Source organism: Dicentrarchus labrax, unplaced genomic scaffold (assembly GCF_905237075.1).
Source record: "Dicentrarchus labrax unplaced genomic scaffold, dlabrax2021, whole genome shotgun sequence".
Taxonomy (NCBI): Eukaryota; Metazoa; Chordata; class Actinopteri; family Moronidae; genus Dicentrarchus; species Dicentrarchus labrax.
Genome location: NW_026136719.1, coordinates 21,584,104 through 21,608,822, shown reverse-complemented (window position 1 = coordinate 21,608,822; position 24,719 = coordinate 21,584,104). Strand labels below are relative to the sequence as shown.

The 24,719-nt window shown below is 39.7% G+C and overlaps 1 protein-coding gene across 1 annotated transcript in view; it reads right to left on the bottom strand.

The window, feature by feature from the left end:
• Nucleotides 1-4,766: 4,766 nt before the first annotated feature.
• Nucleotides 4,767-24,719, bottom strand: part of smyd3 (SET and MYND domain containing 3) — a 71,413-nt gene continuing 51,460 nt past the window's right edge. The window contains exons 6-12 of the mRNA XM_051379200.1: nt 19,544-19,611; nt 15,146-15,248; nt 14,368-14,478; nt 12,187-12,274; nt 11,372-11,546; nt 5,272-5,380; nt 4,767-5,023 (exon numbers count right to left, since the gene is read on the bottom strand). Coding sequence (XP_051235160.1) covers nt 4,871-5,023; nt 5,272-5,380; nt 11,372-11,546; nt 12,187-12,274; nt 14,368-14,478; nt 15,146-15,248; nt 19,544-19,611 — 807 coding nt within the window. The 3' untranslated portion in view covers nt 4,767-4,870. The remainder of the gene's footprint in view (nt 5,024-5,271; nt 5,381-11,371; nt 11,547-12,186; nt 12,275-14,367; nt 14,479-15,145; nt 15,249-19,543; nt 19,612-24,719) is intronic.

Sequence of the window (24,719 nt, the reverse complement as noted above, 5' to 3'; positions counted from 1 at the left end):
TATTTCCCCCTGTTCCTTTTGACTCATATTTCAAGCAGCTTAATTTTGCAGCAGAAAACAAAAACGAAAAGCTAAACAATGTGGTTTTCAACCAGTTCACATGTTAAATATATTCCCCTCTTAAGATGCAGACACTGCTAATGTGGTGGGTTATAATGCTTTTCTCCAGAAATACGCTTAGTTGTTGTAACTTAGCTGATTATACTAAGATGACGTGAAAAGTAAAAACATTTGGAACAGCTCTAAGAGACTAAGATTCTACAGCCAAGCTTGTAGCTCTGTGAGGCTGTACTTTAGGCACAGTGGTGCCAACTGCTGAACACTAAATGTAAAATACAACTGAGGGTAAAAGGAAAGTTTTGCAAGTATTGTCATAAACCAAAGTATTGGAAAAATAAAATTTTTGACCTGGTGATAGATCTAGATGAACGGTTATAAAGATGAAACTTTACATCATGGCAATCCATTCAAGGGTTGTTGAGACATTTCACTCAAAACCACAAGTGCCAACCTCATAGTGGCACTAGAGGAATGTCAGGCGTACCAGAGTAATTATAATTCACTATCTGGGGACCGTGAATGTGTGTAATGTGTGTAAAACTGGGTGCCAAGCCATCTTGTTGATATATTTCACTGCTGGCAGTGTTAAAGTCAGAAATTCACACATCAGCAGGAATTGTGCGGAGGAACAAATCAGGTGACCAGCAATCCATCCAATCTGGAACAAAATGGCGATGGCCTGACAGACTGACAGTCAACCGCCATCCCTTGAGCCATGCTAACAGGGGTAAAAATCTCTACACAAGAAACGTTAAGTAACTTTCAGTTCAAAGAAGGCTGATAATAAAGTTTCAGTGTGTGCAGGTAGCTGCAACAGAGGCCCTCTTCAGCTCAACAGTACTTTTTACGTTTTGAGAGCCTGCTCTGATAAGGAAAAAGCTCAATCAAAGATGAAAGAAAGACAGAGGGGAAGATGTGGGCTTAACATCGAGATATCTCGCTTTTTCATTCTAAAGTGAGATTACTTATGAATATATGGTAATATCCATCAACTCCTTATCACTGAACCCTCAAACACAGGAAGATAATCAAAAAATTATACCTGGGATAAAAATCTGCCGCCTCTGGCTGTTATTATATCTTGAAACAGCAGCATCTCTCTGTATAAGCAACAAGCAGCTGAGAGGGGAGAGGTAAAAGACAGATTCCTATCATGATTTTGACCTCTTAAAGGCTCAACTTGTAATTTTGTTAGTGGCAAATTCATCCGAAAAACATAAAAATACGGTACTAATGTCATAAAACCTGAAACAGAATTACCCAACTTAGATTCAGTTGACTTCAAATGTCAGCCTTCATTTTAGTGGTGTGTTTACATGTGGATTACAGATTAAGTAAAGGCACAATGAAAATGGACAGGGAAGATGTGAAGATAAACAGGGTGAGATAGGGAGAAATGATAGCATGGAGAGAGTAAAGAGAGTGTAAAGGTGAGGTGGTGTGGGAGACACACAGAGACAGTCTCTGAAATGAGAGTGAAAATTGAAAATGGGGGAGAGTGAATGGCGGGAGGGCGAGTGAATGAAGATCGGTTAAAACTACTCGGTGTCCTTTTTATGATTGGCTCAGGCTGCCTGCAGAGACACGCAGTGAACGAGAGAGAGGAGCCGCCACCGAATAGTGAATTTAATTTGAAAGCCTTTGGGGAGTGACAGAGACAGAAAAAGGGGGAGAAAAACAGTGAGTGACAGAGAGAGAAAGACAGAGGGTTACGGTTAAGCGGTAGCAAATCGAATTTGATGGCCATTAAGAGGTGTGAGAAGAGGGTGAGGAGAGAGTGCAAGACAGAAAGCAACAGAGCCAATGAAGGGAGTAATGGAGGTAGGAACAGCAGTACTGTACAGCAGGACAGACCATTCAGTCCCCTACTGTCATTACTACATTACTCCATTCAGTCTTCACATTCATTTCATTTAATCTCTGCGAGATACAATTAACAAAAGCCTTTTCTATTTTTATCCACACATCCATCCATTCTCTGCCATTTATCAGGGAACAGGTTGCGGTGGCAGCAAGGCAGTCCAGACATTCCTCTCCCCTGCAATGTTTTCCACCTCCTCTTGGGGGATCCTGAGGCGTTCCCAAACCAGATGAGCTATATAATCTCCCCAATGTGTTCTGGGTCTCCCTCTGGTTTTCCTACCAGTTGGATGTGCCCAGAAAACTTGCAAAGTAAGGATGCATCCTGATCAGATGCCCGAACCACCTGAGCTGGCTTCTTTTGGCATCTCTACTCTGAGCTCTGAGCACCTCACCCTATCTCTAAGGGGGAGCCCAGCCACCTTATGGAGGAAACATTTTGGCTGCTTGTATCTCATTTTCTAAGTCACTACCAAAAGCTCATGACCACAGGTGGGGGACTAAGGGGTGAAAGTTTTGCCTTCCCACTTTAGCTCTCTCTTCACCACTAAGGTACAACTTCTTCACTATAACTTACCTGTCGATCTTACGCTCCATTTTACCCTCACTTGTGAACAAGACTCCAAGATACTTCAAGTAACTCACTCTTAACAATTCACCGGAGAACCACGGCCTCAGAATTGGGGGTGCCTTGACCTCAAATTGCCTCAATGGATTCTGGAAGTCACTATCTGATGAAGCCAACAGAACCACAAGAACACAGATGGAGTTTCCCTAAACCAGACATTTTCCTCCCCTCGTTGCGCACTGAGATCCTGTCCAAGAAAATCACAAACAGAATCAGTGTCAAAGGACATCGCTGGTGGAGCCCAACACCCACTGAAAATGTGTTCGACTTCCGACCAAGAATGCACAAACACTTCTTATTACTGCCATCATTTCTCTAATTATAGCAAATAAATAAAAAATAAAAATATTGTGTCAAAGAATGTTGTTACTGAATAACTCTGAACAGAAAGAGAATACTTCACTGCTGACTGTGAAGGATGAAATATTTGGGGTTTTCTATATCGGTTATTCAAATATCGAGAGAGCAAAAAGTGTCAGAAGAGCAAAACCTTGTATTTGTAACCTTAAAGGAACCATTTTATCACTCTAATCCTCCCATAACCCATAGAAACACACACACACACACACACACACACACACACACACACACACACACACACACACACACACACACACACACACACACACACACACACACACACACACACACACACACACAGGTTATCCCTCTCAGAGGAAATGCTGTCATCAGTTTGCAAATGGTAGAATTTTGGGATTAACATGGGAAGTGTGTGTGTGTGTGTGTGGGAAACACATTACCACATTCCATCACAGACACACTCTGGGCTTATCTTTGCAGTCACACACTGACAGAGTAACACACAACAACAGGGATTAACATGGGAAGTGTGTGTGATGGATATGTATAGAGGAAAGATGGATGTTTTGAAAACCTGACTTTACTAAAACAACACACACGCATGCACGCACACACTCGTCACACATCTAGATGGTATGTGCAGATTAGACACAGGAGACAGAGGCCAGACAGTTCCCCATTCTCTCTCTCTCTCACACACACACACACTAGGGGTGCTTACTTTGTATGTCAATAAACTCAACGCCTGAAATGGGCCAGAACTCACAGGTACTGCTTACCAGCACTTGTGATTTTTGTCAACATGAGTACCCTTAATTATTACTGCGTACTGCCAACTCCTGGTTAGTCTAGGTACACACCCCAAAATACCTGCATAACGCTTGATTTTGCGGAGTCCCTACTCTGCCTCTGATTGGCTAGTGTTTGTTGCCTTTTTTGGTTAAGTTTAGGCATGAGGAGTGAGATGGTTGGGGTTAAAAATGTCAGAGGCAGAGCCAGTCAGAGGCAGAGTAGAGGCGAAATACGGGTGGGGAAAGAATAACACCCGTACAACTGTGTCTGTGTGTAAACACATACTTACCTTAATGTTGAGAAAATAGCATTGAAAATGTCCTTTTTAAAATGGAAAACGGTACTGGTTAGGGGTATGTTAGGGCAATGAAAAAACTTGACTTGGTACAGATTAAATTAGATTATTGTGTAAATCTGTATAAGTATACATCTCATCTCACTCTTGAAAATAAATCCTGAAGGCACATTTAACAAAATGTTCAGCTATTCCTTTAAAGGGATTGCTAGTGGATGAAGTAGATGATGTCCCCTGTTAGTGTGCCGTAATATTTTGTAATATGTAATATAATACGGACAATATGATCAGGACATATCTCAACAACTATTTGAACGACTGCTATAAAACTTCGTACAGACATTCGTGGTTCCCAGAGGATGAATCGTACTGACTGTGATGAGCCTCTGACTTTTCCTCTGACATTTGTGGTTTTCATTGAAATTACCTAGCAGTTGGATGGATTGCCATTCTTACTGCACACATTCATGTCCCCCTCAGGATGAATTGTGATAACTCTGATTCAATTTAACACCACCATCGGGTCACAATTTCATTTCACTTTGGTTTATAATACCTGCAAAACTAATGACATTCCCATCAGCCTCATCTCCACTTTGTGTTTAGAGCTAACTACCAAAACTAGCTTATAGTTCAAAGAACCACTGTGGCTGCATGGCTATAGACTTTTGTCTTGTTAAACTGGGTATAACAATCCCTTAGTAATTTCATTCAGTTTTTACAAAATGAGACATTAAGGTCAAAGATATTTTACGATTAAGACAATTCATGATAAACTATGTGAGAAAATGAAAAACCAGACAGTGGACATGCTGATTTATTTATTTATTTTCATCAGATTTACAGTAGGATCAATCTCTCCACTTCTCGTTGATTTTACAAATCTTTGTAAAACTGCTGATTGGGATTGATGACTACATTAACATTGGGTCTATACACAGATTTTTATGTGGTTGTGTCTCTGATGACTGTTGAACCATCTCAGCACGACATTCCTCCATCTTCATCAATAGTTCAGTGGTCATGGGGTGATCGTCACCGTGGGTGACCTTTATGATCTGGTAGGCCTGGAAAGGAAAGATGAACATGCTTAAATAGTGTCTTAGCTGCCATTCTGCTATTAATAGAACAAAGGGGGGCGATGCCATGTCTAACAGATCAAATCTAACAGATGCTTAAAAAGGAAACTCATGTTTGCAACCTGTCTGATCACCTCTTCTGTTACATGTCTCAGACCTTTGTGGGTAAAATGTTGTAACTGATGATGAAATGATGATCATTGCACACTGTTATGTCAATATTTGATCCCTCACACCTCTTTGAATGTGTCCAAAGCATCCTCAATGTGCTCCAGGTAATGCTGCAGCTTTCCGACTCTCATCAGCTGGACCCCATGGGCAGGATGGGGATCAGGGTAGTATTGTCTTTAGAAAGGAGAAAGAGAAGATGAAAAAAGAGGGAGTGGCATGGGTAATTTTCTGTTGGCTCTCAGAAATGATTTTACCATTTCATTGTAACATTTAAACCGATCTGTCTATTAATATGTCTAAAAATTGCTTCATGTTGTTACATGGGTTGTCAGGGCACCCCAAATCCTTCTGACACCCCAGGTTATAGGGTGTCAGCAGGATAAGCGACGTAGCCTGACATCCTTCTAGCTCCTCCTGGAAGATCCATAATGACTTACTGCCAAAAATGCAGAAACAGCTCTCCCTCTGGTTATAAACAGCTGGATGTCAACTCCTGTAATATTCCCATAGCCCCCCCACAGGACACCCAGAGGGACACTGTGAAAGAAAGATGTCGGCTAGATGGACACCCTGCCAGTATCCTTGCAAGAGTAAAGAGCTGGTCCAATGTTGCCTGACCTTGTTGGATGGATTCCACATTACCGCCTCAAGATTCAACAATCGTCCTAAATCTCCTCTCTAGCACCGTGGCAAAAGTGGTCCAAAGAAGCTGAGCAGTGTGACGCTCCAATAATTGGCACACTCTCCGGTCCCATTTTTAAACATGGGAACCACCAGAGGCACTGTCCTTGAACTCCATACGACATGAAAATGACATTTTGGAATGGAAGTTTTTTATCACTGATTAATTTGACACCATGCACACTATACTTGTGTAATACTTAAAAGTGAGTAACATATATATATATATATATATATATATGTTTCTAGGAAGCCATACAAAGCCAGTTAAAGCACATTATGCAGGATATGATGAAGTTCGAACAAGTTAGACATAGAAAAACACATGCACTTTACACTTTATCCCCTTAATTTGTCAGTTTGCTTTGCTTTGACATTCACAGCATGGACATCAGACAACAAGACAGATGATTAAATGGACCAGACTAAAAAAATATGCCGTGGTAACAGAAAACATTTTTATCTCATCTTCTTGTCTCATTACAATTTATTTAGTCAAATTTGTTCTTCGAAAATATAAATAATTATATGATAACTAGATTTCTAATCATTTGTATGCACACATGCATGCAAATGGTTACGCGTTGATCCTTAATGACCTTTGCGCAGACACCCCACACATAACAAAGAACTGGGACAGTCCTCGTACACACTGGGGTCTTTTATAAAGCAGCTTTGTTGTTGGTAAACACTGGAGTTCTCAAAATGTTCATTTATCTGAATCTACTTGTCATTTATCCTCTTTTCTTCTCCACCCCCTCCTCTAATCTCAGCTTCCTTTTGCATTTTCACATCTCCTTTGCTCTGCTCCTACCTGTTTGTTTGTGCTTTTTGCCCTGATAGCTGCAGGGATTAAAGTTGGTGATGTGGGGCGGTTGGTTGGTTTCCTTCTCTCCTCTGCCACCCTGTTAAGTCTTTTCTCTGTTTCCTATTTTCTCTCTGTTTTCTCTTGATTACACATACAAAATGTTCTTCTTTAAAATTTTATATAACTGCTGTAAGACGGCATTTAAATGCTTGCTGACAAACCACACAGACACAAAACCTTCTCCATTTAAATTTCTTCTCTAGCTCGTTCTCTCCATCTGACACAAACAAGCCACAAGAGCTGTAAGTAAATACAGATACATGAATACACACACCAGCATTAATGTATGAGCATGCATGCACACAAAGAAAAGGTCAATTTGTATCCACTTTAACTTCTATAAGCTGGCGTATTTGGCAGATTTCACTTCTCTCCAGACTAAACACACCACAAGAGGGTCCAATCTCATCTAAATAGAAACTATTAACAGAGCACGAATCTTCACTGTTTCTTTATGGATGGAAAACTTTCTCTCACAAAGTTTTCACTCTTAGATTTAAAAGGAAAATTCTGAAGTGAAATTAATTAACTTGTAGTGGCCACAGCCACAGTCATTTCGAACTCTACAGCCTCTGATAATTTTCCAGAAGAGTTTTCACTCACAATGCTAATAGCCCATTTGTTCACACCTTCAAGCCTAACTAAACTACTAACTGACAAGCCTACCAATTATAGAGGTGGTCCTCAATCCTGCGGTTAAAACCAAATGATTAAACAGAAAGTTCAAAGACTAAACCAACAACATTAGTCCTCCATGAATAATAACATGTTACAATATTGATTTAATTACCAAGCCAGTGATTCAAACAGCCATGACATGCAAATGCACACATCAACACCAATCTCCAATTATATTTCCTCTTTGCATATAGAACCACACAGCAATTAAAATAATTTAATTAACTTGCTGTCTCCTGAATTCTACCTTCTTTTTTCCCCGGGAGAGTAAATTGAAGAGAAATGCAGTCTTGCCGTTTGCAGCTAGTTAGAAAGCCATAGCTCTCGGCTATGAGTAAGAGAGGGGGCAAGAAGGAGAAATTAATAGTTGTGGAAAAGTGTAGCATTTCCAGGCAAATGCTGTGGAACTAATGAGGCTCTTGTTTGGAACAAAAGATCCCGCTGTTAGTGAGAGGGAAACATGGATTATCTTACTAAGTAGAAAACCGAAGAAGAACGAAGACATGGAGGGAAGATTAACTGTGAGTATTCTCCTTAATTGTATTTTGCTTTCTGTCCAATGCAACAGTAATTTCAGTTTTATGTTTCCACAGCAAATTAGCTTTAAATCATAGTTGAACTATTTATGTGACCCTAATTTCTGAGACACATTAACTGATGCTGAGGACCAGATAAAATCTAAATCTATGCCTCATATGTGTATGAGCTGTGAGCACTGCAACCAAAGAGGGATTGTCCCTTCTCACATTGTTTCATTCTGAAAGTTTACACAGTAATTCGGTCCAGTAGTTCACAAGCAAAATGTAAAGATTTGAGTAAACTCATTATTTTCGTTAGTGTAAATCATGTTAATCATCTTGCAACACCTCATATTGAACATGAAACCCTTTAGATGCTCCTGATCCACAGGTTTGGAACCTTATTTGTTTTATATACACTTACTATAGACATCGGTTTGTGGTTTTCAAAGCAGTAGAGTTGACAGTATGAACACTGTCAACGTGGGTGCATTTCACTGGTCTCCTGGCTGCTGTTGATGCTGCAAATTTCTCTATAAAAATGCTTAATGTTATTGCAAAACTGTGGATCTCGAGAGAGAAGCCTTTGCTCATTTATTCTGAGGGACCAAAAAATGCAAATGAATTAAGCTGTTCATTGTGGAAAAGGTTTTAGTTCTTTATTAGTGCTGCTCTGATATCACATCTTTTTTGTTTAGGTTGTTACTAACAGAAATACAGGGGAAAACAATAAAATGCATCCCAGAGAGGCAAGATAAAGCCAAATAGCCATTTTCACACTTTGAGTCTTTCAGGGTGGAGCTTTACTTTATGTGCATTCACATATTCATGAATGTGTGAGTATGTGTGTGTGTGTGTGTGTGTGTGTGTGTGTGTGTGTGTGAGCATGTCTACAGCAGTAAAATATGTGCAGCATGGACATTCAATAAGTAGTCTTGCAGCCTGTAGCAGGTGCACATTATTCACACGCAGGCGCAGGGAAAACCCGTCTCTGCACATCACAAACTGAATAGAAAAACAGAAGCAAGACCTGAGAGTGAAAGAAGAAAGGAATACAGAATGAGGGGAAGCACAGGAGAAAGAGTGAGATAGAGAACTCCTGCAGCTATCTTTCTTCCCTCTATCTGAAGAGCCCAGAGGAAGATAGGAGATGAATATGGAAGATCCTCCTCCCACTCTCCAACTATTTTCTCTTGAATGCGCTTCTCTTTCATTCTTTTTCTTTCATCGTTGTCTCCTCAGTGCATTCCTCTAGTCCTCTTTTTGAGCATTTTCCTCACTTTATACCTCACTTTTTCTGATTCCCTATTTTACACCACTCCTTGACCTTCCCTTGTGATTCTGTCACTCTCATTTTACTGCCTTCATTTTTGCCACCCATTCCTCCCTCCTCTTTCCTCTCTCAGGTTGTTCTCTGCCTCTCTCTTACTTCTATCCTCACCTAACCCTTCTCTCTGCTCTCTAAAACCTAAAACCCCCACAACCATCCCTCACTTTGGTTTTGCCTCTGCTTCCTTGAGACACATTTTTCTCAAATTCTTTCAGCTGACACAAACCTCTCCATCCCCTTCTCCTCATCGCCATCCCTCTCTCTTTCTGCTGCTCGGTGTCTGGTTATTTATTGATAGGCTGTATTACTGCTTCTCTCCTGTGGATATGGTGTTTTGTGTTCTGTGAGTGAGTGAGTGAGTGTGAGTGTGTGTGTGTGAGAGAGAGAGAGAGAGAGAGAGCACTGCTATGCCACTAGAGCTCTGCCCTTCACACAAGATCGATTTGTCTTACACAGATGTGTGAGGACTGGAGGTTGTCATCCAGAAGAAAATTAAAACTGTTAATACAATTTACTGTAATCTGACATCTAGATCAAACAACACTGTGTTTTTTGCAGTGATTTCCCCCTTTATTATGAAGAGTGCATATTTTTCTTTTTATTCTTTTATTCCCTTTAACTGACAGCAGAAGAGTGACAGGAGAGAGGAGTCTTCTTGTCTTCTTCTTTTGTACTTTTTTGTTGGTGTGCACTCCACATACTCAAAATTTCTCTTCCGCTCTCTTTATAATGTCACCTTTATACTTCTCATTGAATTTCCCCTCTCTATTCTTGCATTCCTTTCTTGCCACATCATAATCACATCATCTACTTATAAACATGAAAACTTTTAGGTCCTAACTTCAACTAATGATGTTGGCTTGCCAGCCCAGATATCACACTGCATCTAGAGGTTTGAAGACATTTAGCTGGGCAGCTGGCTAAAGAATAAAGTTCAGTTCAAAGGTTAAAAGGTCCCAAATATTAGTCAACTGATTATATTTGTAAAATTACTTTTTTAAATAAATTTTTCTGAAATGTACAATAAAATTCCATAAACAATGTTAAACACAGGACTCTGATGCCTGCCCACAAAACAAGATGATCAGAAACCGTAAACCCCAATGCAACAACCAAATTGTCTAACATCTCATCAGCGACGTGTCAGAGAAGATATGCTGGCAGAGAGAGCTCAAAGCACTGCGACACTTCTTCTATGTCACCCGCACACTTCCGCTATGTTCTTAATGACTGGCAGTAGTTGCAGGGCATTTCTGTAAGATGTCTTGTCAAAGTACTGAAAGTATTTCTAAACTTGCTTCGCTTTTGTTTGCACATTTGCCTGTAATTTCCAAAGAGCTCTCTCAGGCATTGCTGATTATAACACAAAGTTTCTTTCAATCTGTTACACTCCATCATGTCTCCTTTATGCTAACTTTCAAAATGAACCCTGTTGAGCTTTTTGTCCCCTCCAGAAGGGAGGATAACAAAACAAAATCCTTGTCTACTTTACCAAAATCCAGTGTTTTGTGAAAACTCCTCAGTTTAACCCTCCGTCATTGCTTTCAGTGCTCAATCTCCAGTTCAAACCCAAGAACAAGCAAAGGATCCATTTTATGCCTGCATAACAGATCATTAAACACATTTTCCCCCATTATATTCTACACTTTCTATGCATCACATGGGTCTCTGCAGGTAATCTGCCCAATAATATCCCCCTCTCTTTCAGAGGGTTAAAAACGATGGAGCTTGGTCTAAAATGCCACCTGGAAGACTTTGTTCCAACTACGAAGGCATCACATTTGAGTAGCAGCTCAAATCTTTGAAGTAATAATCTACATTGGTAAAGACAGTTATGCAAGTGTGCCTTCACTATGGGAGTTGCACTTCACATGCACTCTGGATGAGTTACTCTTGTCCTTTTCCTCACACTGCTGTCTATGCTAGAATCAGGAAGGGGAAAGTCCCTCCATCCAACGGAATATTAACATTTAAAGGCAGAGGAAGTTTAATGCCCCTTAAATCTGAGAATATATGAGCCATCCATCCATGGATGAAACATATATGTTTTAGTTTTCCCCATACAGCAATGTCCTACCTCAGAGACTCACCTGTATACTGGAAGGGTTTTCTCTCCATATCCCACAGCATCCTCCCAATTTCCCAAGTGAATGGAAGCATCTAGAGCCATGTCTGTCATCTTGAGTTTATACAGATTTTCATCAGGCACTTCACCACCAACAGTTGATAACAGATGACTCCAACTCTCTAGTAGTGCTTGCCAATCTGCAGGGACACTTAAGGAAAAGCAATGTTTATACTGGACACCCAATAAAATGTTTGTTGATTTAATTTTGTGTAAGGACTCTACTTCAAGTGTTCAGCTTTGAGGATTATGTTTAGATACATAATTATTTACTTTCCCTCCATTCTGATAAAAGTTGTTAAAGGCCAGATTTATGTACATGAAAGCACTGCACAATTTATTCTGCACCTCAATCTGTGTTTAATCTGAGTCTAATTTTGTAAATCAGGTCCTAAATCTTAACTACCATTCAATGTTGGTTTACGGTAAAGTTTATCTCTAATAGAAACATTAATATTTCCAGACAAATGTTAAACATTTGCACATTAAGTTGTGATATTCGACTCCTTCCATGTGTATCCAATCCTTTTCATTTTAATTTATTCACTGACTTTGTTGGTTACTGGATTTATATATACCACCTCAACCTTAGGTATAGCAGCCATCAACATCTGAATCTTTGAAACATGCAATATTTATACCAGTCACAACACAGTGCTTATGAAATGTTGGCAGTGGAGAGATCCTCTACTTATTTAATCATCATCCCACAATACAGCAGATGATGGATGATGACAGTGCTCAGTGTTGGCTGCAGTGGATCTTGGAGGTAAAGGATACTTGACTCTGCTTTCAGAGCTTCCAGTCTGGGTAGAGCCTCCTTCAGCAGACGCCATGTTGATTTCTCCCCTGACAGCATGAGTCTATCCTGGCAAAGAGAGAAGGACCACCTGAATATCCACACACTGACTAAGTAGACATGAATGTCTGAACAAACACACTCATGTTCATACTTGACCTAAGAGCAGGCACATATAGCACCATTATGAGGAGTGGATGGAGTGAAAAACACTAAAAAAGCAGATACAATAATAGAGAGAGTATATTAAAATTCTACTGTTAATATGTGAGTGTTATGTATATCTTATCCCACCTAACTAACTGGCAACCAAAAAGAGAAATGCTCAGTGATCTGGTTAGTAAACAGTAGTAGTAAAAAGTATTATTTAAAGCATAAATAAAACTTACCAACCAATATTGTGGATGTAGATATTTACATGCCTGACTAATACTTAAAGACTTTTTCTTGCCATGTGTATATTAACACATGCACAACCTACAGGCATATGTGCAGACAGAGAAAAACAACACACTAACACCATCTCCTGAGTTTGATGTCAACAGTCATCTGTTGCTATGACAACTTTGGGACACAACCCAGCAGTCCGCCATCATCATCTGAAGATTAAAGAGAAAAAGGGGGAAAGACAGAGAGTGTGTGTGTTTGTGTTGTATGTGGAACAAAGGTGGGTTGAATAAAATGAATGCCATTGTCCCAGAGAATCAACTGAGTGCTCTCTCTCTTACCTTATCTCAAACACACACAGACATTTTTGAGTGCTACTGTGCTCTAGTAGAGTAAGACCAAAGTATCATAGACGGCATATGGAGAACAAAGCTAGAGGCAGAAGTGAAGGCAGCGAAACAAGAAGAAGAAGAAGAAGAAGAAGAAGAAGAAGAAGAAGAAGAAGAAGAAGAAGAAGAAGAAGAAGAAGAAGAAGAAGAAGAAGAAGAAGAAGAAGAGAGAGCGGGAAATGAAAACATACAAAGTCAGAGTAAGACAGTCAGATACTGGAACGGAAAGACTGAGAGGATGAAGATGGATGGAAAAGAAAACTGCAGCTGAAAGACAAGATAATTTTTCTCATTTCTCAGTAGGTGGTCAGAGGGGGAGACAAGGGCAGAGAGAGAGAGGTGTGAAGAGGTGGAGCATGACAGAGTGATGTAGAGGAAGAGGAGGACAGCAGTAGATAAGACAGAATGTGAAAGTGAAGGAGGAAAAAGGAGGAGAGGACAGGAAAAGGGTACACTGTAACATGTTATGCACAGATGACTAAGCCAACAGCGGCACGGCGGAGGTGTGTATGAGTTTGTGTGTGTGTGTGTGTGTGCGTGTGTGTGTGTGTGAGTGTGCACCAGTGTTTGAACATCTGGTCATGTGAAAACCACAAGTTTTACACATTTCAAGCAAGAGCCATGCTTTCTATGTGAAAAGATTTGGGTTAAATTTTTATTATGTTTGGATTAAGGAAGAACTTTACACAGACAAAATTAAGTGTGTGTGTGCGTGTGTGTGTGTAACTTGAGATTGGCTTTAAAGGCAACCATGGCCACACTCACCTGCACACCAATGATCCAATCATAGGCTCAAGTTGGCAGTCAAGCACGAGAATCAGTTAAGATAAGTAGAGTACTCCCCTAACTTAGTCGGATTATGGAAGTGGAGATTTATATTGGAGTTTCTCATATCGGGACATACCAGTGACACACTGCAATAGACATGCCAAAAGGCTTTTCTTTAGGTACAGTAAGCTCGTCCACTGGGTCATGTCTATTTTCATCATGTAGATCCACTCTGGGTTATTAATTATGTTCCTGTCAGAAATTTACCAAGATGCGTCTACCTCTGGCAAGATATCTTTGTACCATGTTCAGGCTACAGAATAAACAATATGTCAAAGCAGCATATATAAAAGCTTATACCACAGTAGAATGAAGAGAGAACAGACACATATGAAGTGAAATATCTAATGAAAGCTCTGATATTGTAACATAATTAGTAGAGGTGTCTTCAGAAACCTCTGGACTGTGCTCCATAACAGGGAATATTCCTATTACCCTACTCTGACTATTGCCCTCAAGTTGGATCATTATGTTCATAAAGCTTGTGTGTTTGTGTTTGGAAATAAGTGAAAAATCAGCAGTGAATGTGACGATGTAATTTGTGTAGCTGTGTCTTACTTTGTCTTGAGAGTCACAATTCTGGCAGTGGCAGGTAAAATGGTACTGGTCCTCCAGCTGTCTCTGTCGATCTTCAGTTAGTGACAATGTTTCGATGTAACTTATAGTTAGCTTAAAACAGAGAGAACAGTTATTTTTTCACATTTTATTTTGCCTTTTTGCTATATTACTTTGCAATATTTGCCACTCTACAGATTATAGTTAAATGCAGTTCAGGAGGAAGATAAATAATTTGGAATTTAAATTGTGATGTGATGTTTAGATTGAGTATAATGATGGAGAGATGCTGCAGGAGGGAAGTGTGTGTATATTTGTGCGTTTATCTCCCAGATGGCATAGATGCATCTCATTACATATAGTCAGGAGAGATGGTGAAGTATGGAAAATGAGGGAAGACACTGCCAATTTAGGAGGTGTCATCCTGCTTGTGTTGCAGTGATATTTCACTTGGCGCCAATTCTGAGGAATACTTTAATGACATTATGTTCATTGTACCTCCGTCAGTATTTATTATTACTTATACAATATAATTCAGACAATAACCATGGTGATGTTATGCCCATGGAAAACATGGTTCTTAGTTTCAGATTACTCAAAACTGCCTCAGGCACTGACTTCTCCTCAATAACAACAGCAAATAAAAAACATTCAATAAATATTGCTCATAAAAAACATGAACATAAAAGCAGAGGCAACATCACAGTCGATAAAACTGGAGTCATATTCTATGTTGTTAATGTTGCGAAGATGCAGTGTGAGTATTTCCTCTTGCTCATACCTCCTCTTCAGGGTTGATATCCTGCACAGCTCTGAGCTGCAGCTTTGTTCCCTCAAACACCATCACACAGTTTGGCCTACAGTCATGGTTTAGCAGAGATAAACTGGAAGAGAGCAAACAAGATGATGAGGAGCAGGAGGGAGAGAGAGAGAGAGAGAGAGAGAGAGAGAGAGAGAGAGAGAGAGAGAGAGAGAGAGTGCAACAGAGAGGAAGGAGGAAGAGTGAAGGTAAAAGAGAAAGAGAGGAGAAGAGATGTGCAGTGAGGAGGGAAGGGAAGACACATGAAGCAAAGAAGAGGGAATGGAAAGGAGAGAAAGGAGAGACAGGAGAGACAGGAGAGAGAGAGAGAGAGAGAGAGAGAGAGAAAAATGTATCTCAGATTAAATGTTTAACTTTCAAATCCTTTCTGGAAAATCTGGTGTGTGCGTCTCCCTATAACATGTTGACTGGCAGCTCTTCCTCTTTCAAAAAACAACAACACATAAGCACCTTTCATCTTTAAAGTGTTCCCTTTTTATCATCTGCAGTGCAATAAATGTGTGAAAGAAGTGAAGTGAAGAAGACAGAAAGCACATGATAAAGGCTGAGACAAATTTGAACTCATGTCACAGCCAGGGCCTCATCCTGCTGAGCCACCAACTGCCACATGTCCGACTGGTTTGGGGTTTCTCAAATCACTCAGAGCAATGTTAACTGAAATGGTAATTAGCGCCAACATATTCATGAAAGAAAAAAACACATGTAGACCGACACATCTCCCTCAAGATCGCCATCCATCTATCACCCAGTTTAGTGTGACAGCTGTGTCTTTTAACCCTCGATCCAACATGCTGTTATGGGGGTTAAATATCATTTGACTTCCCATCCTGCACATATAAGTTAAGACTCAGTGTTCAAATGAACCAAACACACAGACACCAAGTTCGAACACACACACATGCACACAGACAATTCCCTGTACAGTATGACAAAATGAGTACTCTGCTTCTGTCATAACAAATGTCACTGCTCATTTCTGTCTATGTCGGTCTATCAGCCTCACTCTCTCTCAGATACACATGCACAAATAAATCAGGAAACAATGGATACTCCACTTCTGTCACAACAAAGGCTTTTGATTCATTTCCCAAATTTACTAAATATACAACCTCCTACACACACACACACACACACACACACACACACACACACACACACACACACACACACACACACACACACACACACACACACACACACACACACACACACACACACACACACACACACACACACACACACACGCTGACACTGATGCCAAGTATGATTGTTTTTATTTACACTTGAGCCAGCATTTTGAGACAATGTTAGAAACTATGTATAATTGTAGGGGCAGGATGTAATGCGACACACATCATTTATTTAAGTGTAGAGCAGTGAAGGTATCTGTGAGGGAGATTTAATGGGAGGGAGGCAGGATTGTTCAAATTCTGGCTTTCTTTATTAATGAATCCTTTGTGTGACTTATCGTACTGTAAAATACACTTAGTTCGCTTAGTGTATTAGGAAAACTAAATAATAGAAACACCTCTTCGTTCAACAGACCCACAAACTGCAGCCTCAAAAGTGATCATAAAAAAATAATCTTCTTGAAAGGAGGATTTATTGCAGGACTCATGGATTAGACTCCATTAGTTTTAGCTCGGGGTACCTGATAAACTGTCAATTGAGTGTATTAGTCTCATAATAGTGGTCTTATATGTAGCCTACACTGTAAAAAAGGACTGAAGGACTTAACTTAAGCACCTAATAGTGCATACTAATCTCAGTCTGTACTTGATGTGCCTCTTTCGCGTGCTTAGACTGTTGTGAATGCTGTGATTAAAAAAATAAGTATTTAAAGACCTCTCTGACCCGTAAAAAGACATTTACTGTCACTGTACACATGGCTGGGAAAAAATACTGAAGAGGTTTGTCTGTTTTTATGACCCCATCCATTACTGTTGCTCTCGTTTATCATATTCATAGAGCAAAACAATGGGTGCAAGAGATAAAGACTGTGTGTGTGTGTGTGCGTGTGTGTGTGTGTGTGTGTGTGTGTGTGTGTGTGTTGAGCTTTTGTAAAACCATCAGTAACCCCCTGGCTTTGTTCTACAGTGGAGAAGTTGCGTATTGCATATCAACTAGAAATCAAGCCCTTCAAACGATGCTTTTATCTGATGGAGAGCAGCTCATTAGCATACTAATTAGATTAATTAACTAAACCACATCTCACATTAACAGTATCTGCTGAAACTAACTGTAGCTGTATGTAGCAGGACAGAGAGCCAAAGATCACATGGGTGTGAGAATAGAAAGACTAAAGTACTACTGATTGATATTTAATGAGAGAAAGGGTGAAATACTTCTTCTTCTCTTTGTTACCGTTTCCTACAGCTTCATTTTTCAGAGAGAGATTCTCTTTGTTGTACAGAAGTGGTTTAGCACTTCACTAATGCAGCAGACATCATGGCACGAAACATTCAAACTGAACGTAGTGCAAAGCTTTGACGTGATATAAAACTTACATAACAAGCTGAATCAGGCTGTGTGCAAACAATGTGTGGTAAGATTTACTGTTGACCAAAATCACATCTGCTATAATTCAAGAAAAAAAATATGTTTTTGACATTAACATGTTTTTAAAGTCTAAAAGGGGTTAATACATTTTACAGGAACCATAAAAATATTTCAAGTGGAAGAACAGTGAATTTGAGTAATTTCGTTCTGGGACAGCAATTGGGATCAAGGCCATTTCATTTTCCCAAATTCCCTCGTTTCCCAGTTCTCTAGGTAGTCCTTGACTTCCTGATTTTGCATTTAATGGCTTCAAAAGGTTTGAGCATTAATTATCTAGTAACAGAAAAGCATAAAAACTGTTACAGTTCAACAACAAAAAACAGAGTCAATACTTCAAAGGTCAATGCTACTATCAATATTTGATGATCAGTGTTTTAACATATAACCGCTTTCATGACCAAGAATTTTTTGAAAATGAGGAAATCATTTTGTAATATAAAACCTGTGAAAATGCATTTAAAGCACAGTCTCCAGTGGAGCTGACACTAATAAAACTCTTGCAGTTGAGATGGACAAAGGCTCTTGCAGGACACCTTTGAACGGATTGCAATCCATAAACAGGTCTCAGGTCTCTGTATCATATCGTCAGTTAATCTCTTCTTCCTGTTTTCATTTCAGAGCATCTCTGTGAGGGTTTGGCCGTGGCTACACGTGGGTTTATGTTACTCTGAGCTGATATGAAATACAATGTTGGGGTAGATTACAACAAGTGAACAAAGATCTCTGTTATCAATCCAACTGTGAATCATTTTGCTCATCAATAGGCCAGTTAGCAGAGACGGAGAGGAAAGCAGAGAAATGAACAGAAAAAGATGGGGTGGGGGGGTGAACAGAGGTGTAGCCTCACCAAAGTAATCCCCCTCACTTCAGCAAACCCTGTGGTTGCTAGGCAACCCAAAATATGAATAGGCAGGGGACCATCCTACGAACAGGCCCATCATTTATGGATGAGTTACGACACAAATCGCAGACACACACTGACACAGACACACATGGTTTGGCTGAGCTTTGCTAAAGCCACTGTGACCATCTGACATCTCAACACCGGCCAGATAAACCGGCTGAGATACCTGCAGTGTGTGTGTGTGTGTGTGTGTGTGTGTGTGTGTGTGTGTGTGTGTGTGTGTGTGTGTGTGTGTGTATGTGTGTGTGTGTGTGTGTGTGTGTGTGTGTGTGTGTGTGTGTAACAACTCTAACAACACGAGAGAGGCCAAATCCCACCCCATTCACCCACGACTCAATACAAGGATTACAGTGCATATCCCCCATCCTCTGTGAGTATTTGTGTGTGTGTTACACTACCACATGCCAGACAAAAATCACATATCAGTTGGAGTCAAACCTCGTATTTCTCCACATGTTCTCGCCTCTCTCTTCTCCCCCGTCTTCCCCAAACAGCGTTATAATATTCTGTCAACATTCATTTTCAAGTTTTCGCCTCACAACAAAAAATTCACTTATTCTCTTCCTCCATTCTTCCTTGCACTTCAAAGAACTGTCAGAAAAATATAGCGAGCTGAGTGGGGGTGGGGCTTTGAAAGTGAAGGAGGGTGGGGTTGGTTGGGGTGCGGTGATCTGGCAGGTAAATCAAAAGCCACATTTAAATTTTGTGGCGTTTATATTGTGCAAGTGAGACAGACAGTAACCAACTGACAAAGATTATGAGCTAAATTGAAATTAATGATGCTTTTAAAATGTGTACGATTCACACATTGCCCTTTTTGTGTGTGTGTGTGTGTGTGTGTGTGTGTGTGTGTGTGTGTGTGTGTGTGTGTGTGTGTGTGTGTGTGTGCGTGTCACCTAGGATACAGCCCAACGCCAATCTCTTGCAACTCTCCATCACTGATGGTGAAACAATTACATGTCACCTAAAGGAGAGAAAGAGGATAAAAGAGAGGAAACAATAGAGGGAGATTATTTGTTAAATTGCTTCAGGGAACCAACAATACCTTTCATCATATGTTCTGAACATTTTTACATATCTCCGGCACCTGCAAAACACCACAGGCACTGCAACTGAAACATGACATGCAAAGTCTTTGCTTTGTGGTGAAAAGGGATTGGATTGTGTAAAATTACCACCTGGTTATTTTTGAGGCAGGAAGAAAATGTCTTTAAAGGAAAAATAAAGGTTTTCTAAAATAAAAGACATGTCTGTAATATTTTTCATCAACTGAGACAACAAGATCTTGTATGACCACTAAGAGAGAAGTGAAATGCTTTTTCCTAAGGGAATGTGAAAATGAGAAAGTTAAAAAATGTGAGATTAAATGTTTAAAGACAATATTCCTCTAAAAAAGATAACACTTAACAAAATACAACCAGTAATTCCTCTGGAATAAAGCTGATATGAAAGTAATTTAACCACCTTATAGTAGTATAGTATAGTAGCGAATAGGAGAAGAGGAGATGAAACTGGAACAAACACTTCTCCGTGGAATCATTAAATACAGAAAATAAACAAATAAATAAAGCCAATTAAAAAAACTGCAGGAAAAATGGATTTGCAGTAAGATTTTTGCACGATTTTAACACAACGAAATACAACACTATAGACTGTAAAACTAATGGCTGTTTAGACGAGCTGGTTACAGGTATAAACCTTATTTAATCTTTATGATAACCTACATGTTCGACCTACTGAGAGGACAGAAGGAACTTATTTATTGGAATATATCTTCACTTTTCATTGGTGGAAACTGCCCAAATGGTACAAACAGAAACCCAAATTATCACAACCGCCACCGAAATAATTTTAACCCACTAATCTAATTAAAAAGTCGCCCAATTGGATGGATAATCGCCCAATCTGGCAAAACTAATGACATTCCCATCAGCCTCAGGGGTATTCTGTGTTTAGTGCTAATTAGTAAACGTTAGCATACTAACATGCAAATGATGGTGAACATGGTAAACATGTTAGTTGCAAAGTTAGTAAAGCAGCTGACAGCAGAGTCCAAACCACGCCTCCTCCAAAATGCACCCACTAAAAGATAAATAAAAAATATTATCAAAGGTAGCATCTTTAGCTATTTGCTAACTTTTAAGCAAAGAAATAAGGATAATATGACATTCAATATGACTTCAGACTTCAGACCAAAGTGGCTCAAATCTGGGTTATTTTGCTCATATGTGACTCAAATCACATAGAATTTGATCATTTCAACTCTGATTTGGGCTTCTTTCATCTTTCGAGGTTCAAATCAGAAACATTCTATCCAAAGAGACCTCAGTGTGAACAATCATATCAGAATCCATGTGTCTAATTAGTTTGATCGGTGATCTCTATTAACGTCGATCAGAGGAGCCGATCAGCATTTATTTTATTTTTTTTTTTAGAGGGTGCATATTTGGAAGTTCAAACTTCCTTTAACTTCCTTCGTGTTCCTGCTGTATACTTGCTTAGTTATGTTATTCTTGGCCTCCAACAACTGAGGGCACCCTGTTTTAAACATATACAATCAAAACAAATGAAATTACAACAAATTACAATTCTTACGATCAAATATTCAATCTCAATAACCAACATTGAGTCAAGAATCTTTCTTCCTAAATCTGCAAGCCGCAACTTTATGATATGATTATGATATATCTAAACATTGGTCATACTCTGACACTCGGTGTGTATAAATCTCCCACAATGCACCAGGGTGGTCTGCATGATTTAGAGGCTACATTTCAGGAACAAATTAATGAAAGAGTCAGAGCTTTCAGGAGACAGAGGAAAGATTTCAAACGACAGAGAGAGATGGTTTGTTTCTTTCAACTGACGGAGTCAGAGCAGAGATTGGTTTGAATAATAAAATGCTTGAAGAAGTTGTTTAAAAGAGAGAGAGAGACAGAGAGAGAGAGAGAGGGATGATGAAGGGAAAACAGCAATAAACACACAAAAACATAAAATAAGTTAACAAAGAAGTGAAAGTCTTTGATGTGTCAATTACTGAGTTGGCGCTGGTAAACAAGTGTGTTTGTGTGTGTTGGTGGTCGTGGTTTCTGCCCCATGCAGACTGTAGATAAATAATTGTAACTTTAGTAACATTAGTATTCAGACTGTCAGAAAAACATGCAGACATAGACATGCAGAGAGGGAGGATAGGATTTACACTGAACCACACACAGACAAACTCAGCAAAATGGATTTGAATCTGCAGTTGTAACAAACACCATTACAGTCAGGCCTCATGGGATTTCACTTAATTTATTCATTATGAAACCGACAGGAGGAGACGCCATTACATTGGAAAACACTGAGACACACACACACACACACATATATATATATATATATATATATATATATATATATATATATATATATATATATACTGTATGTGAATATGCAAAATCTTTGACTCTTCCTCTCACACACATGAATTGTTCTTTCCTCATCTCTCACACACACTTTACACATTTCATTGTTATTCGGTTGCTCTCACAGACATTCATCATCTGTGCCATGAAGCATAGATTAAAGTGGGGGAGACGGACAAATCATATAATACGGAAACATGTTATATACGTATTACAATACATCAAGATACTATAACAGTTAAGAGCCTTCGTGTGATTTTTATGAAGTAGTTGTCGTGAGCAGCGGTGACACACGGATTATTAAGATGAGTGTATGTTCAAAATGTATTTCTTTGTTGGATATTTGATCTAAAGTTGCAGCTTGACAAATGAGGGTTTGTTGCTTTTCTTTGTCTTGTATGAGAAATATCTGAGTATCTTTGGGTTTTGGACTGTTGGTCATACAAAACTAGCAATATGATTCTGTCACCTTGGGTTTTAAATGACAATAGATGATTAAATATATGGTAAATGATGTAATATGTAATGCTGTCAACATTACGGGCCGACTGATTATCAGATTGAATAATCAGCATCCGTATCGACCCTGAAAAAAATATATCAACACTGTATGCATTTTGTTACGTAGGTGTTACGTAGGTGTAGGTTGTATGGTTTATGAAATGTCAAGAAAAAATTATAAAATGAAGTTTTATTAGAAGAAGTTTTGTCCATCTAACAGTCTAAAATCAAAGATTAATTTACACTGATATAAAACAGAGAAAAGCAGACAAATCTCACATTTGAGGAGTAGGAACCATAAGATATTTGGCATATTTGCTTTAAAAAAATGACATAAACGATAAATAAATGACGATAAAGTTTTCTGCTGATCCACTAATCAACTGAGCGACTAACGGTTGCAGCTCTAGAAACTACTGAATATACATTTGACACATTCATGAGGTTGCTGACACAGGTTTATCTATAGGCATCACCATTCAAAGATACTTGAGTGTGCAACGTAGCATCTCCCTTTCTCCCCACTCCACTGCCATCCTTGTACACAGCCTTGTCACCTCCCGCATCGACTACTGCAACTCCCTTCTCTTCGGTCTACCTCACAAATACCTCCATAAACTTCAACTGGTTCAGAACTCTGCAGCTCGAATAATCACCAGAACCCCCTCCATCCACCACATCACCCCTGTTCTACAGCAACTCCACTGGCTCCCGGTAAAACTCCGCATTGACTTCAAAATCCTCCTGTTTACGTTCAAGGCCATCCACAACCTTTCCCCTCCTTATCTGTCCGAACTCCTCCACATCGCCAACCTTTCCCGTTCCCTCAGATCTGCCTCCTCTGTCCACCTCTCTGTCCCTCCCGCCCGCCTCGTCACCATGGGGAGCAGGGCTTTCAGTCGCTCTGCCCCCCAACTCTGGAACTCACTCCCACCGGACCTGAGGAACCTGGACTCTCTCACACTCTTCAAATCAAGATTAAAAACTCACCTATTCAGAACTGCCTACCCGACTTAACCATCTACATTGTCTTTTCTTATCTGTTTCTTATTTCTTGCTGTTTTTTTTTTTTTTTTTTTTTTTTTGTGTTGTACGGTGTCCTCGAGTGCCCAGAGAGGCGCCTCTAATAATTTAATGTATTATTATTATTATTATTATTATTATTATTATTAAACATTGAATAAAAATACCTAAAGACCAAATAAATGCAGGTAAAGAGGAGGATGAGGAAACTTGGTGAGTAAGAAAGAGCAAAGAAAAGTGTAACTGAAACTTAAGTATGTTTTTTTTATAATTTATTTATTTTTAAGTCCCCCAGTTTTCACCTTATTAGGAAAAAGCAGCATTGATTAGTGACAGCAGGGATGAAGGGACGGCCGTGCAGAGAGAAAATAAAGGATGGTTTTGAGAAGAGGGAGGGGGGTGATGAAGTACAGAGAAAAAATTTAAACAAACAGTGGTAGGGCACTCAGCTGAGCATAGATCTCCCTCTGTCACACACACATCCAAACACACACGCACCAACTCTCTCTCAGGGGATGAGAATCAATCTAGCAGAACATCCACATCTGCAGAGCCGGCTGGTGGACGCCTTTTGCATCCCAAATACTCACTCACACACACACACACACACACACACACACACACACACACACACACACACACACACACACACACACACACACACACACACACACACACACTCCATAACTCTCTTCCTGTCTTTTTTTTTACCTTCTTTTCTTTCTGCCTCTTCCTGTCTGGATGAAAGTAAAATACAGTATCAGATCTTCCTACAGACGCAGAAGCTCACATCAGCAGACTTACAACGTGATCAGTTACAGATGGTGTCACCACAATGAGAAATGTACCTATAAATTGTCAACAGATACCTTAAACTGCTCAAAAACACTGCTTCACTGTTTGTTAACAGCTGACGTCAAATCAAGCTAAACTGTGGCAAACATGAGCCCCGTCTGATTCCATCCACTCGAGAGCTTTCCCAAAATGGTTTTGTGAGGACTGGAAGTGGAAGTGCAGAGAGACAGGAAAGGCAGGGGGGGAGAGAGGGGGGGGTGACATACAGTAAGGACTCAGCCTTCATACATGGTGAATGTGCTCTACCAGATGAGCTACTGGGGAGCACTTATTATTGTTATCTGGT